The 16,681-nt window shown below is 44.6% G+C and overlaps 1 protein-coding gene across 1 annotated transcript; it reads right to left on the bottom strand.

Annotated features, from left to right (window-relative positions):
* Nucleotides 1-1,068: 1,068 nt before the first annotated feature.
* On the bottom strand, nt 1,069-16,139 carry serinc1 (serine incorporator 1). The gene is made up of 10 exons (XM_034699531.1): nt 15,874-16,139; nt 15,009-15,170; nt 6,917-7,110; nt 5,656-5,735; nt 5,380-5,517; nt 5,048-5,217; nt 4,723-4,813; nt 2,369-2,510; nt 2,016-2,240; nt 1,069-1,834 (listed from the first exon to the last, which is right to left on the bottom strand). Exons 1-10 carry the CDS (start codon nt 15,910-15,912, stop codon nt 1,696-1,698), a joined length of 1,380 nt encoding a protein of 459 aa, XP_034555422.1. The 5' UTR covers nt 15,913-16,139; the 3' UTR covers nt 1,069-1,695.
* Nucleotides 16,140-16,681: the final 542 nt, after the last annotated feature.

Genomic DNA, 16,681 nt, shown 5'->3' with positions numbered 1-16,681 from the left:
AAACATTCATACCACGTGTATTTCTTTTTTAAAGTTTGACTGCAGCCCCATTCAAATGAATGGGGGAGACAGTTTTTGACCTATTCTGCTGCCAGCCACTAGGGGGAGCAGTTTTTGTGGCGGCCTCAGTTCGAGCAGAGTGCGATGACGTCTATTTTATATACAGTCTCTGGTCCCAACCCACACTTTGGGAACCCCTGCACTATAGGATGCTGATGAGATTATTTTTAGTGCTTTTTTTGTTCAAAGTCCATGGCTCATAAACTTTTATTTTTTATTTTTTATTATAATAATTATAACAATAATGAAAGCAATAATATTAATCATAATAAGAATATTAATATTATTTATATTGCACCATTAAAGAAAGGAAGACAATACAAAAAATACAAATAAATAAATACAGCACAAAATGTTTAATATAATCAATACAAATAATGGAACATTAGACCAATAAGTTCGTGTTACAGAGGTTTTGAAAATTAAAATAAATAAAGATTAATAAAAGGTTTTAAGGAGAAGACGACATCACATCAGAGGTGATATAAAAATATAGATTAAGAACATTAAAATAATAAATAAAAAACAACAAATAATCAAATAAATGAATTAGTTAAATTAAAAGTAAAAATAAGTGAAATCAGTTAAAAAGGTGAAGTTACATTAAAGCCAGTCAGTATAAGAGAGAAGAGATTGAAAGGATGTCTCTGACTCTGCGAGCGTTTTCTCCTCAGGAGGTCGCTCCAAAGTCGAGGGGCTCTGATGGAGAAACCTCGATCCCCTTTGGATTTGAGCCTCGACTTTGGAATGACCGGGAGTGCCCCACCCGAGGGTCCATATGGTGTCAGCTTTGAGACCCAGATGAGCTTTATAGTGACGCTACAGCAGAGGATGATTCTCCTTCCTTATGTCTTGTATCTGTCATGAACACCTGCCGCTTTATTTTTAGATTCATCAGGATGAGAAGCTGGAGTTCTTTGATTTGATGGACTTCCTGCAGCAGAGTGAGCAACCAATCAAAGACTACAATCAATCAAATAAGGACATAAAAAAGCAGACAAACACTCCTTTCATTGTTTTAGTTCAGTTTTATTAAACCAGGTAGGGATCTTACCTTTACATGTCAAAGAGGGTAAAAGCACAGGTGTGATGACCGAACTCATGTCTGTGAGAAGCTACATGCTAATGCTAACAACACCAAATAAGTTAACTAGTTAAAACTTGTTTAAACAATCACTTTCAGTTTTTACATTTGAAGTCAAAGCTACAGAAACAGGAATGCTGTGCGTGTGTGTGTGCCAAAGAGACACACACACACTCACACACACCCACACTAGAGCATTAAATTGATAATCATAATAATAACACACACGCACACACTCGCACAGCTACACAGCACTGCCGAAGCTGATCAGTCTCTCCCTTTATTTGACATTAAACAGTGTTTCCTTATGCAATACTGATGCTGACCACAGGGGGCGCTGCGCTCCACAAAACAGCTACTCTTAGAGTCACAGAGAGAAAGAAAGCATGCAGGAGGAAGGAAACAACACTCTGCAGGTATTTACAATGAGGACAGTGAGGAGGGGGGGATATCAAGGATTTGGATGGGATGAGGGAGCGGGGTCAGAGCAAAAGGGGGTGGAGTCAGAGCATTGAGGGTGGGGTCACAGCATGACGGGGAGAGTCATGAGTTCAGTCGAAGTCTCTGTTGACCAGGACGAGCGGAGCCACCAGGGTCCACACGTAGAGGGCGATACAGATCCAGCTGGAGGAGATCTTCACCCACACGGCGGGCCAGCGACTCGTCATCACCTCGTAGTTTGAGTCAGGGCTAGAGAGAGAGAGAGAGAGGGAGAGAGAGAGAGACCACACACTGTTATAAAGACTGTTTAAAAACATCCACAGCACAACAGCTCACCTAAAGTGAAGCCAAAAGGTGCAGGTCTCCAGATGAAGGCATGTCGTCCATCTGGATCTATATTTAAATGAATGAGAGGGGGCGGAGATCTTACCTGTACCAGTTGGTGAGCGTCATCATGATGTAGAGCGAGGCCAGGAACAGCATGAAGTGGAAGAAGGAGTACGAGTACGTCACTCCGTCCTTCTCGTTATCCACGGCCCGGTTCGCGCCGCCCTCCTCCTCGAAGCCGTCCACCTGAGGCCCGTCCTCGATCAGAGCGGACTCGTCGCTCGTCAGGGTCAGTTTGTTCACCTGGGTGTTGGACGAGTTACGGATACTGACGGAGAGAGAGAGAGAGAGAGAGAGAGAGAGAGAGAGAGAGAGAGAGAGAGAGAGAGAGACTGTGATGAACACATCAGACGGAGATGAGACCACCCCCCACCCCTTACTCAGCGTCTTTCTCACCTGGAGTACAGGACACACATGAGGAAGAGGATCAATCCCACAATCCCCTGGGCATCCCACCACTGGACCACGTGGTCCTGACCTGCAGGGGAGGTGCTGTTCAGCCCGATGATCCCCAGCAGGCTTGGGTTACATGTCCTGTCTGTGAGAGAGAGAGAGAGGAGGGTATGATTACTCTCCTAATAACGACAGAGGGACAGAAGCAGCTGATTAGAGTCTCTAATCAATGAGTCCTGTGTAGTGTCTTCTGGTCCCGTGATGCTGTCACTCACGATGACCGCGTGTTCCAGCAGCTGAACCTTTCAGACATTCAGAACCTTTTTTTTTTTTTCATGTTTGCATGTAACGGACAAAGACTGCACAGAGGCTGACAGTCTTTGATATCTCATCTCTCTGAGTGACCTGATAAACACAGGCGTCCTGATCTTCACTGCACTGAGAGAGGCTTGTGGTCCTGATGGATCCTTATCTCTGCTGACTCTCGGCTCTGCTTCCTTCTCTTCTTGTGGGTGTGGTGTGTGTGTGTGTGTGTGGTAGGAGGTGAGAGCTAAAGTGGAGGGTGGAGCCTCCTCGAGGAGTCGTGTGTCATGGCTTCATTGGAAGCACTAACCCGCCTCGAACTAATAAACTACAATAAACAAAATGATAGAAACATGTTTCAGTGTTTGTGAGCGGAGCAAAGAGTGGGTCAGTATTTTCTCTGCTAGTTAAAATAGTTATATCAATAAAATAAACCCTGTCTGTTATATTTTTTTAAAACACAACGTGGACATGAAGAGAACAGGAAACAAGTCCTCTTTCATCAAACGGCCTGGCTCTGACTGTTGTTGTGGTCTCTTACACTGACATCGGACTTCTACCAGATCCGTGTCCGGTCCGCCGGACAGCTGGAGTCATGTGACCGAGGTTTTCCTGCTGTAATCACTGAATCAAGGATTCTCCTCCTCCTCTCCTCATCCATGTTGTCTTTCTGGTCCTCTGAAAACCTCTGACCTGTTGACTCCAGGCCTGGCTCCGCTCATCATGACTTTGGTTTGTTGTTGTAGAAATATGCCTGAAATATGTTTACAGGCTGATACAAAGACCGGTCTGGTTTCTACAGCTCTGTTTGTATTCATTACATATTGAGGCTTCAAGTCACTGAACGGCGTGGCCTCTTTGTTTATGATGTTTGAGCCTTTTGGAGGGTCCCATGGTCTCAAGCCTGGTTTATACTTCTGCATTGACCCTACGCAACAGTGATTGATGTGGATGTGAGCTCTACATACTTGTGTGTGGATGTGTCCGTGTCGCTCTGCAGTACTCCATCGAAACACTAGAGGGCAGTGTGGTGTCTCTGAGAGTCGGGTCGCTTGTTCCTGGCCCCGTTACATTTCCTGTTTACTTTTTCACAGCAATTCCAAACGTATGATGTTAATTTACAGCTGATACATGTTGCTGTTTATCATACAGCAATTATTACGAGGAAGTATTGAGAGGAAGTGACATGTATAGTCGACGTGTGGCGATTCTGGAAGTGTCGTAAATGCAGGAAATGCAATGCTGCCACGTGGACCAATCACAGGGCATGTGGTCACCGTCGTTTTGGAGGAGGTGCACGGCAGGCTACTATATTGAAAAAGGGCTATTACAAACCTATGAGGTAGGCTACGGCGTCATTCAGACCCAGAAGTATAAACCGGGCAACCCAACCAGACTTAACCAGGACTTCCACCAGATCTGTGTCCAGTCCGTCTCCGATCTGCTGCAGTCTAGCTCCGTGCTCCCTCGTCCGTCAACACCCACCATTTTCAGAACGCAGCACTGAACAGGATCTCCGGACAGCTGGAGTCATGTGACCGAGGTTTTCCTGCAGTAATTACTGAATCAAGGATTCTCCTCCTCCTCTCCTCATCCATGTTGTCTTTCTGGTCCTCTGAAAACCTCTGACCTGTTGACTCCAGGCCTGGCTCCGCTCATCATGACTTTGGTTTGTTGTTGTAGTTAAGTGAAATACGATCTGGTGATAACACAGAGTGTTTTATTCTGAAAATTTTGTTTTGGGGCCTGACTTCCTGTCCCGTTCCATCTGCTCTGTTGAGATTGATGCGTCGTGCTCCGGCATCCAGCACAAATAGAAGTCTTGTGTATCTGACTTGGAGGACTCCGACCTGCCGGATCAGAGACGCAACCGGAACGCAACGGAGCGGATCCAGTGGAAGTTAACACATTGACTAGAATAGAAACCTATCGGACCGGACACGGATCTGGTGGAATTTGGCCATTAGACACGGTGAGTGAACCCTTTATGTGTAAATAGAGCGACAGCTGGGGGATATATTTATCTTTAAATGCTGTATCAATGCTAATCTCACCTGGTTCGTTGGTCATGGCAGACCAGGTGAGGTACATGGTGTACAGAGTGACCAGAGAGGACTGCAGCAGACCGGAGCGAGGCTGAGACTCCTGCGCACACACACACACACACACACACACACACACACACACACACACACACACACACACAGAGATGAGGTTAGATCACATGTGTTAGACTAAAACAGACAGCGGTACTGAAATCATCATATAGTTGTATTTAAGATTCAATCCTTTGACAAATTAACGCCCTGGTGAGTGTTTGTTGAGACGTGTGTGTGTGTGTGTGTGTGTGTGTGTGTGCAGGTGAGGTGAGTTGTGTACCTGGATGTGGGGCATGATGGACATGACGGAGGCGCCGATGCTGAGCAACATGTTGATGCTGATGAAGACTTTGTTCTCGGTGCAGCCGTCAGAGTGGGTGTAGTAGACGTAGAACAACACCAGAGACACCAGGGAGAGCACGTAGTTCAGAGCCGTGACGGAGAGCAGAGCTGAGGACACACACACACACACAAACACACACACCTTTAACTCCATCATCACACATCACACCTTCAGCTGTGAACACCTTCAAACTTTATATCCCTTTTTTCTGTGTTTTCCATGTTTCTGCTCTCCTCTGTCGTCTCCAGGAGAGCACTCGGTCAGCTTACCTGCATACCAGCAGCGAGAGTTCCCCTCCTCCATCTTCTCCACCCAGGATTCGTTCCAGGAGTGAGCGAAGTCGATGAGGAGAACCAGCTGGATGAGGATGAAGCAGAAAGCTCCGGCCATGCCCACGTAGAACCACACTGAGGAACAGAGAGGGAGGTTTAAGACATCCGTAAGTCCACGTGCAATCACGTATTCTTTATCTCTGATGATGTCACAGTGATGTCACAGACCATACAGTGAGGAGGAGGAGGAGGAGGAGGAGGAGGAGGAGTTACCTGTAGTGAAGGCTCCGTCAGCGATGAAGAAGGATCCGATGGTAATGGCAGCCGCTGCAGCAAACTTAAAGAACCAGAACCTGAAAGAGTCAAGAACCAGAGCTCAGGGTCAGACAGGTGTGTGTGCAGACAGGTGGACAGACAGGTGTGTGTGTGTGTGTGTGTGTGTGTGTGTGTGTGTGTGTGTGCAGACAGGTGGACAGACAGGTGTTTGTGCAGACAGGTGGACAGACAGGTGAGTGTGTACAGACAGGTGTGTGTGTGCAGACAGGTGGACAGACAGGTGTGTGTGGACAAGTGTGTGTGCAGACAGTCAGACAGATAAGTCTGTGTGAAGACAGGTGTGTGTGCAGACAGTCAGAGAGATAAGTGTGTGTGCAGAAAGTCAGACGGACAGGTGTGTGTGTGCAGAAAGTCAGACAGACAGGTGTGTGTGTGCAGATAGGTGGACAGACAGGTGTGTGTGTGCAAACAGGTGGACAGACAGGTGTGTGTGCATATAGGTGGACAGACAGGTGTGTGTGCAGACAGTGGGACGGACAAGTGTGTGTTCAGACAGGTGGACAGACAGGTGTGTGTGTGCAAACAGGTGGACAGACAGGTGTGTGTGTGCAGACAGGTGGACAGACAGGTGTGTGTGTGTGCAGACAGGTGGACAGACAGGTTTGTGTGTGCAGACAGGTGGACAGACAGGTGTGTGTGTGCAGACAGGTGGACAGACAGGTGAGTGTGTACAGACAGGTGGACAGACAGGTGTGTGTGTGTGTGCAGACAGGTGGACAGACAGGTGTGTGTGTGCAGACAGGTGGACAGACAGGTGTGTGTGTGCAGACAGGTGGACAGACAGGTGTGTGTGTGCAGACAGGTGGACAGACAGGTGTGTGTGTGCAGACAGGTGGACAGACAGGTGAGTGTGTACAGACAGGTGGACAGACAGGTGTGTGTGTGTGCAGACAGGTGGACAGACAGGTGTGTGTGTGTGCAGACAGGTGGACAGACAGGTGTGTGTGTGTGCAGACAGGTGGACAGACAGGTGTGTGTGTGTGCAGACAAGTGGACAGACAGGTGTGTGTGGACAAGTGTGTGTGCAGACAGTGGGACAGACAGGTGTGTGTGTAGAAAGTCAGACGAACAGGTGTGTGCAGACAGTCAGACAGAAAGTTGTGTGTGTGTTTGTGTGTTTGTGTGTGTGTGTGTGTGTGTGTGTGTGTGTGTGTGTGTGTGTGTGTGTGTGTGTGTGTGTGTGTGTGTGTACACTGACCCGTTGTGTAGCGAGGCACGGGGGTCCTGGCTGCTCTTGACTTTGATCATCAGCAGAGAGAAGAGGAGGAAGAACATGGCCATGCCGAAGCAGACGCGGTACACGGCTTTGTACCCGACCAGCACGTCACAGTTCACGTGACCCTCCACACCTGGCAACGAGGTCCCTGCACCCCCCTCACAGAAACCTGGAATCTACAGACGAACACACACACACAGAGGAGACGGAGAGATTAGACACATTGTTGATCAGAGACTGCTGTCTGAACTTTAGTCCTAGTCTTCCACCTCAGAGGGTCCTGGTTCCACTGACCCCTTCATTTCAGTCTTGAATTAAGGTTTGTATAAAATAACATGAGTGAGTCTGAAGTGGGGTCAAAGAATATATCATGTTTGTCATAAGGTGTAATCTGGATCAGAAACTCTTTGTTTTGGTGTCAATGATCAGTTTCTCCAGTTTACATAAATGAACTTTTTGGGAACTTCTTACTTTTCCTCCATTTAAAGACAAATCTCATCCTTTTGACTCCTCTACATTTCTATCAGTGCTCTAGTTACTCTCTACTTTATCTTTGAAGTCAGCTGATGAGTCTTCTTCTCTGAACTCAGATCCCAAAGACCGTAAACTGTTGGTGTCCTTGTGTTCCCATGCATTCTTGACTGACCTCGTGCTTTGTGAAAATACATTATTTTAAAAAGTACTTTGAATACTTCAGCATTTTTACAATCAAGTACTCCAGGACTTTAACTCAAGTCAGAATCTGACTGAACAACTTTCACTTGTATTGGAGGAATGTTTGACCAGGAGGATCTATACTCTGACTTCAGTCATGAAGACGTGGACTTTGTCCACCACTGCATACAGCAGGATGTTCATCCAGCACCACGAGGTCCTGATTCATTGTGATAACTTCAGACATTGACTTCATATAAACCGTCTTTAACACAGCAGTCTGTCAGCGTGCAGACCTGATCTCATTCTGCACACAGAGCATGTATACCTTCATTAACACCTGTTTTCACTTCTACAGACTAGGGCTGAACAATTTTGGAAAATAATCTAACTGCGATTATTTTCCTTAATATTGCGATTTAAAGGTGACATATCACGCTTTTTTCATCAATATATATTGGTCTAAGAGGTCCCCAAAACATGTCTTTAAAGTTTGTGCTCAAAAAAACACTTTGAAATCAGATTTTGACATGCCTGAAAACCCCTCTTCTTCAGCAGTCCTCAGAACACTCTGTTTTCTCTCTGACCACGCCCCCTCAGGAAGTGGATGTGCCTCGGCTCTCCAGCACGTTGATCTAATGTTTACATGTTGGCTGAATATACACGGCTGCTCACAGACCCGCGTTACTTCAACCCTCTGAATCTGATCCAGAATCTGATCCTGACGGAGAGGTGCCTGTAGCAGGACCTTTCTGAAGGATTGGTCACAGATTTAGTGTTTCTTGTTGTTTGATTTGTCAGTATGTCGACGTGTGTCTTGGTACACAGCTACAGCTACAGCTATGAACATGTAGCTATGTGGCTATGCTAATTAGCGCTAGCACTTATCCATGATAAATAAAAATCATCCACTAGATCTTCAAATCTGCAGACGTGGGGAGTAAAACCGACCTCTGCCAGAAAGGCAGCGGGACCTTTCTGAAGGATTGGTCACAGATTCTGTTTCTTGTTGTTTTATTTGTCAGTATGTCAACGTGTGTCTTGGTACACAGCTACAGCTAGGAACATGTAGCTATGTAGCTATGCTAACTAGCGCTAGCACTTATCCATGATAAATAAAAATCCTCCACTAGATCTTCAAATCTGCAGACGTGGGGAGTAAAACCGACCTTTGTGTTTATTAAGACAGCCTACAACTAGCATGCCTCCCTCCTAAGCTCCTTGTTAGCACACATTTGTGCAGGTAATGAAAAACGGAGGAGGGGATTCAGTATTATTTTATACAGTCTATGGGCTGAACAAGCTCCGAGCTCTGACTCCGTGACAGACCGGATATTGTTGTTACGTAACAAAAACACCGAAGTCTGAAACGGCTCGTTTCACGCACATTTACAGAAAGGTGGAGAAATCAAAACAGGGGCAGAATGGATTTTTTTCATTCTCAGGGGGTTTGTAGACAGGGACACATATTTCAGGTAGAGAACCATTAAAAAGTCCATTTTGCATGATATGTCACCTTTAAAGTTCAAACACCTCCACTCAGTGAGTGACGAGAGAGCAGCAAGAGACTTCATGATGTTGAACAAGAGGAGTGTAATGCAAATAGCGCCTTCTACTGTTTAAAACTAATATCCAGATATAAATGTTGTTGAATTGATTTTAATCCACCCTTATTTGTATTGATTTTTTACTGTCTTGGGATATATCCTTACACCCCTACAGCATATGTGAAAAAGATGGTGGACAAGAAGCTGCTGCGACACATCCCAAGTCTGATCCTCCGTTAGTCAAGTTTTCACCATCAAAAACGTGACCCGCTCATATTTATACAAACTTATGAACACTGTGATCCGTTTCAACCAGTGAATACAACACGGTGTACCTAGAAAGCTTGTCCCTGTGATCGGATTACCCAGGAGTAAACAGAGTCTGAGGTATTACACAACCAGAACATGAGAGTCCAGAATAACCCTCGGACAGGAGCTCTGAGCTCATAGACTGGATCAATCCAGTTGGTAGTCTCAGTGAGGTCACCTACTGAAGCAGAGCTCTGAAGCCCATCGATGGCTGTAGCTGTTTTGGTAATGCTGAGTCAACCTAAGTTAGCATGAGACAAAGAGGAGCTGTTGAGGCCGGCCTTTAGCCTCCCAGCTAACAGCTTGAATGTGCCCGTCTGTCAGTCAGATCTACAAATATGTTAGTATCTTTGTTATTCAAAATGTTGCCCCTGAAGAGAGAGATCAAAATGTTTTGTACCCGGTTGTAGACGTGTTTATTTTGCTCCAAGTGGACACTTTAGGAACTGCAGTTTTTAGCACTACAGCATTGGCTTTACATTTCAAATACAGAGGATGAGCTTGAGCTTGTATGACATTTAACCAGGTAAGAGTAGAGGTTGTAGTATCTTCATCTGATTCACATCTGCATGAGTCATCCTACAAGGTTTAAACAGACTCTTTCCCCCTCAAACTAGTGTTTCTGTCTTTTCAAAGGCAGAAACTGCTTAAAGCCCTGGTTTTAAACTCAGGGGCTGTCCCTTTACAAGCAGTTGAGCACACTTACACTCTTGGGCGCTTGGTGTGTGCATTCTAGTGATGGGAAGTTCTCCTCTTCTCAGAGAGCCGGCTCTTTTGACTCGGCTCCCAAAGAAGAGCCGGCTCTTTCGACTCCCGAACGGCTCTTAATTTAATTAATTTGTAGTCATACTTTTTACCTTAACTTTGCAAACACTAATGGTTTGTGTGTTGAAAACCCTTTCACGTACAGTGTTTTTATGAGAAGCCTTATAATTGCCTAATTCTGTGCATTTATTCTGTTACAAAACCCCTCTTACTTTTGTGTAGTATTTTTATCAAACAGAACCATAACAAAACTCAAGCAACATAATGGTATGATCCTATATCCTCACATGTGATTGGCCGTATGGCCGCCATGCTGACCAATCACAACAAAGTTCTGCTGTGAGCAGAGCTGGGGCTGAGCACTGTGAGACCTAAGCAGCGAAAGGAAAAAACTGGGAGCCGGCTCTCTCTCGATGCGAGCCGGCTCTCCTGATACACTATAAAGCATCGACTCTCAGAGCCGCAGCTTTTGATCATGACACATCACTAGAGCCTTCATGTGCCGAGTCTCAGTGGCTAACTGTGTCCAACAATCAAAAGCCCAGCACACTTAATTTATACTCTACGCTCCCAACATGCAGGCCTGCTGGTCGTACCTAAAATCTCTAAAAGTAGTATGGGAGGTAGAACCTTCAGTTATCAGGCCTCTCTCCTTTGGAATCATCTACCAGTCAGGGTCTGGGAAGCAGACACCCTCTCTACTTTTAAGAGTAGGCTTCAAACTTTCCTTTTTGATAAAGCTTATAGTTAGAGCTGGATCAGGCTTGGACCAGCTCTTAGTTATGCTGCTATAGGCTTAGACTGACGGGTGAACTGACACACTGGGATCCTATCTCACCCCCTTCCCCCCAACCCCCTCATCACTTACTTTAACTCTCCCTGTCCCATTAAATTCACTAACCATAGACCTTTCTGGAGTCCCTGAGCTCCCTTGTCTGGTAGGTTCCTCTGAGCTGCCGTAGACGTCCTCCTGCTGTGGACGTTCTGGACTCCAGCTGATACGGACGGGCTGGACTCCAGCAGCAACAGCTTCTACTACTCGTCTCATCACTATCACCGCTCCCTCTCTCTCTTATTCTCCTCTATCCCTCTTTCCAGACCCAACACGGTCTCAGCAGATGGCTGTCTAACATGAGTCTGGTTCTGCTCGAGGTTTCTGCCTGTTAAAGGAAGTTTTTCCTCCCCACTGTAACTAGCTAAATACTGTGAGGTGCAATGCTCATAGTGGATTAGGTAGGGTAAAACTGAGTCTTACCCTGTCTTGGTGTTGGGTCTCTGTTCATAATTTGACATCGAGTGGTCTAGACCTGCTCTGTTTGTAAAAGAGTCTTGAGATAATGTTTGTTGTGATGTGGCGCTATACAAATAAAGGTTGATTGATTGATTGATTGACTTAATCTGTACTCACGGTAAGACGTAGGGCCGTACGAAATACGTTTTATTTTTTCCCAAATTCCATTTCTTACATTTTAAGTTTTTAGAATTCTGTTTTTTACCCTTAACACTTATTATAGCACCATGTAATGTGCGCTTACCGTGTCAGTGGATAAAATGTCTGTTAATGAAATGCCAAAAGTAAGTGCAGGTTTGCCTGGCTAGCATTAGCAGCTCAGTGTTTTTCTCTGTTTTTCACATGGCTTTTGGACAACAAGTGGTCATCACACGTATCTTTACATTTCCAGTCAACAGTATGTTGGCAGAATTTGTAAAAAAGCATGTGACCTGTGGGGACTGTTCAGCTCTGTGTTTTGGAGTAAGGGACGAGTTGTTGTAGTTCTGGTGGCTGCTTCGACATTTCAGGAGGGGGTGGGTGAGAGTTTGAGGAGATGCACGGGTGGTGCCACGAATGAGCGGTCCCCAGAAACATTTCCCCAGACAAACGTTCCTTCTCCTCATGATGACAGCATTTCACTCACATTATGTCAATTTCCACGATATTCCACGTTCAACAGTAGATTCCGTTTTTATTGGCCAACGCCCCGATCCGTCCGCAATTACGTGAACGCTGAAACCACAGGGCCCTAAAGACCACAGCTGAGTGATATTAACCCACGTATTTATCCCACAATGCATCTTGTTGGTGAAGTTTATTCACATGAAGTTTCTATCAAGAGACATAAGTAACTGCTGGATGCCATGAAGACATTTTGATGTAAGAAAGATGTTTTAAAGATGGAAAATTGGTAACTTAATATGATATTCATATCATAACAATACATCAGTGATTTTCAACCACTGTGCCGTGGAACACTAGTGTGCCGTGACAGATCGTCAGGTGTGCCGTGGGACATTAGCCAATTTCACTTCAATAGTCCAAAAAACAATTATTCATATGCTGCAAATAATTTACCATGTAGTGCGTCTGTGTAGCAGCAGTGTAGTGACTGGCAGAGTAATTCAATACTCGTCCATGTACTGACCTGCACTACCCATCCACTGGGTGGCAATAAAGCACACTAATGACCGTGTTAATTTAAGACAATAGAATTAATGATGCATGTGAGAGGTGTATGTGACAAGACGTAGGTGTACAACAGTGATGGGTAAATATTCAAAAAGGAAAACTCCAAACTGAGCCCTGGACTAAATTCTAACCTGGATGAAGAGCGTGATATGGGAGGTGGAAAAGACAACTTCTCAAAGCTAGCTACTTAGAAGCTGAACTCATAGCCAAATCAAAAAGCCACACCCTGTCACAGAGACATTAACACTACCTGCAAAGATCATGTAAATAAGATGCTTTGCCCTGACACAGTTAAAGAAGCAGCCAAAGTCCCTCTCTCAGATAAACAGGTTCATATATTGAGAGACTAAATGTGTCATTTTGTAAACTTTTGGTCGGTGGTGTGACTCTGGATTTTTTTAATGTATGAAATGTGCCTTGACTCAAAAAAGGTTGAAAAACACTGCAATACATAACCGTACGTTTACAGTGAGCAGGTCCACTGTGATTAATAATGTTATACTTATTTTATAAAGGCATGAAACATCCTGATCAATCAAACTGAGAGTAATGAACGACCTTTTTACCCGTGTGCTGAGGAGTTTTATTGTCTCTCTTTTTAATCTGATTGTGGCTTTTTATGTATGACTGCTGGTATCTTGTCATGCAGAGATGTTGTCATTTATAATAGTTTGGAGTGTTTTATTATGTCCCGTTCACACCAGACGCGAACGATCGCGCTATTCGTGCGAATACAAACACGAGAATGTTTTGTGTTTACTCGCTTTATTCGCGCGGCAAAATTGCAAAAGTGCCCAAGAAGCTCATTTTCACAAGAGGGAGGGAGGAGGGTTCTGACGCCACACCAGTCTTTTGTTATAAAACAAGGTTGAGCTCGCAGACATTGAATGGGGAAGCCGGTTATGCTAAAGGGGGCGGAGTTAACTTCCTACTAGGGATGGGAATTTACCGTAATCCTTGTACTCGATTACTCGAATTTCCTAATGAACGATTACTCCAGTACTCGCAATTATTTTTTTTTTTAACCATAAACAAAAATATATAAATAAAAGTCCGTCGGACACAGACCTACCAGACCAGACTTGTAGTAAGTTCTGCTGCCTTTTCTTCAGACATCTCTTCCACTCTCGTAGTTGTTGTTCTCTGTGATGGTAGCTTGTACTCCGGCTCGACTAACGTGATCAGCTCTTTGAAGCCTTCCCCTTCCACAAAACTTAATGGGAGCATATCTCCACTTACCATTTTGGTTATCATCAGGCTAATCTTCTCCACTCTGGTTTCATCACAACGACGTGTGCTAACAGGGCGAGCAAAAGGCATGATGTGAGACTGCCTGTTATCTGTCTCCACTGTTTTCTCCTTGTGATTTAAGCGCATGTGGTTAAACATCAAACTAGTATTTCTATGATACGTAAGTTTAACGCCACATATCTGGCACTGCAAATTAACTTAATAGTTTTTTGAAGCACTTCCAGACATTACTTTTTTTAACTGATATGTCGCAGGTGTCGCAGACGGTTCTGTGTTTGTTGTGCTTTCGCTTTCGGTTGAATAACGTGTCCCTAGAGAGTTGCCGTAGCTGCCATAAAACTGTTGTTTTTGCTGAAATCTGGCTCGGTGTTCTAAAGCTGAAGCCGTGGACGGAGGAGTCATATGCTTATATCCAGTGAATTATTTTCCTACATTCAGTTACGCGAAAACAAAAAGCACATGGTCACACATGTAACGCTGTATGATTATCTTGCCAGGTGCGCAAATAACAAATGCTATTCGAATAATGGGGTCAACGGCAAGTACTCAAGTAATCGTACCCATCCCTACTTCCTACTACAACCGATAGCTGGAGTCAAGTGACAGACAAAGTTTTTCACAACTCAGTAGATAATCCTCCTCCCTCTCTGTCCTCACAGTGAGCTCCTGTTTATTCCTGATCCCATAAAAACAGGTAGAGTCACAGAGTTCAGAGAAGCTGCACAGAGATACAATCAAAGTGTCCCATATATTCCAGATTAGGGAATCTCCGCTGGTCCAGACGTCACACCTCATGTCACCGGGTCATCTGCATGCTGATTGGCTACCGCGGCGCGATGGATTCAATGGAGTTCAGATATTTCAACTCTGGCGTTGGCATGAATCGCATCATTCACGTTTTTTGTATTACGCAATGTTATCTACTCAATTTATAGCATGATGAAAAGAGGGTCTTCAAGTGTGTTCCTTTAAAAATCCCTACAAACTTGACCACTTCATACTACGTCCACTACGTCACCAAAGTGTGTGCGTAACCAAGCTTACTCAGCTAAGTGTGGAGAAATGGGACAGGGCCTCAGGTTACCTTCTTGAGCTGTTCCTCCATGCCGGGCATCAGCATGATGCAGGCTATGCCCACCCCCAGGAGCAGGAAGAAGGCGTAGATCAGACGGGTCACTGTGGAGTTGTTTCCACTGGGGCAGCATCTGCACAGCAGGCAGGGGGCGCTACCACACAAGCAGGGGATCTGCACATGGACACAAACACAGGTTTCATATTAAACCCCATTAAACACGTATAATACCACCATAACCACACACTACCCTGTTTATTCATTTGAAATGCTCTGATTGTTGTTGTTTCCTTACTGCCTCGCACGGTGGATGTGTGTGTGTTTGTGTGTTTGTGTGTTTGTGTGTGTGTGTGTGTGTGTGTGTGTGTGTATGTGATATCTGACTCTGTTTACACTGCGGTGTTGCGACAGATCGCTGCTGTGTTGACATCATGTTTACTGTGTTCACTCCCATATAACATAAAAGCCCTCACACACACACATACACACACACAAACACACACATCCCTAATCCTCCACCTTTTGATGCATTACGTCATTGTTTAGCGGAGTTAGAACAAAGGCAGGCGTCGTGTTGAGCTAAGGTTAGCTTCGGTTACTGAGCTAGCTGTCAACATTACATTACATGTCTCTGTACTTCAGTCAGTGTTTACGAGCTATCAAACCGGAGCTAGCGTTAGCTGTTGTCTGTTTCTGCGCACCGTCTGCCTGTGTGTGTGTGTGTGTGTGTGTGTGTGTGTGTGTGTGTGTGTGTGTGTGTGTGTGTGTGAGTGTGAGTGTGTGTGTGTGTTATTGCGCAGTCATGACCGGAGCGGTACTTCAACACAAACAGGGTGATTGTCGGTAATAACGCGGTAATAAGGTGTCAGGGACTCACCCAGCTCGCCATGGAGCAGAGGCCCAGCACGGCTCCCATGATGCTCACTTCTCTGTCTGTCTCTGTCTGTCCCTGTCTGTCCCTGTCTGTCTCTGTGTGTAGCGTTGGTTGGATCAGATGGAGGATGTTTTTCTCTCAGAAGATGGATGAAGATGAGCTCGCCCCACTTCTTCTTCTTCTACTAACAGAGAGGCGTGTGGATCCCATCAGCGCTCAGCTGCGCCCCCACAGGACGGCGGTGGAACTGCCACCTGCAGTGGAGCGTTATAACGGTCATGCTTTTAACTCGACGGTTGAATTTAACAGAAAAGAAGCCAATAAGAAAAACTCATAAACATGTTATCATGATGTTTTGACGTGCTATACTCGACATGCTAACCCAAATATATATCTATTTGTGGATTAAAACATATTGGCCCTTTTTTCCTAATGAGTCATTCACAGGTAACAACAGAAACAATGGGGTTCAGTGGGAGGGCTCTGATAATCCTAGGGCTATTTGACTTTTCAGATTTAGGACTTTATTTAAAATCAACTGTTAGGCTGTAAGTAGCTTCCTTTCTATTTATTATTATTATTATTATTATTATTATTATTATTAATAATAATAATAATAATAATTGTTATAATAACAATAATACAAATATAAATAATAATAACAATAATAATAATGATGATGATAATGATAATGTATTTTTTGTAATAGTTATAATAATGATAATATGAATGATAATAATATTAAAATAATAGTAATAATAATAACATAATGATACAAAATAATAGTAATAATAATATAAAATAATTAACA

The sequence above is a fragment of the Notolabrus celidotus genome, chromosome 13 (assembly GCF_009762535.1).
Source record: "Notolabrus celidotus isolate fNotCel1 chromosome 13, fNotCel1.pri, whole genome shotgun sequence".
Lineage (NCBI taxonomy): Eukaryota > Metazoa > Chordata > Actinopteri > Labriformes > Labridae > Notolabrus > Notolabrus celidotus.
Note: the sequence above shows the minus strand (reverse complement) of the source record. Positions and strands in the feature narration are given on the sequence as shown.

What these genes read in the sequence shown, in the direction of transcription:
- serinc1 (XM_034699531.1), bottom strand. Translation starts at nt 15,912, where the DNA reads ATGGGAGCCGTGCTGGGCCTCTGCTCCATGGCGAGCTGG. An exon ending in TGGAGGAACAGCTCAAGAAG is followed by an intron (nt 7,111 to 15,008) that starts GTAACCTGAGGC and finishes GTTCGTCTGTAG; the next exon opens with ATTCCAGGTTTCTGTGAGGG. An exon ending in CGTGCCTCGCTACACAACGG is followed by an intron (nt 5,736 to 6,916) that starts GTCAGTGTACAC and finishes TGACTCTTTCAG; the next exon opens with GTTCTGGTTCTTTAAGTTTG.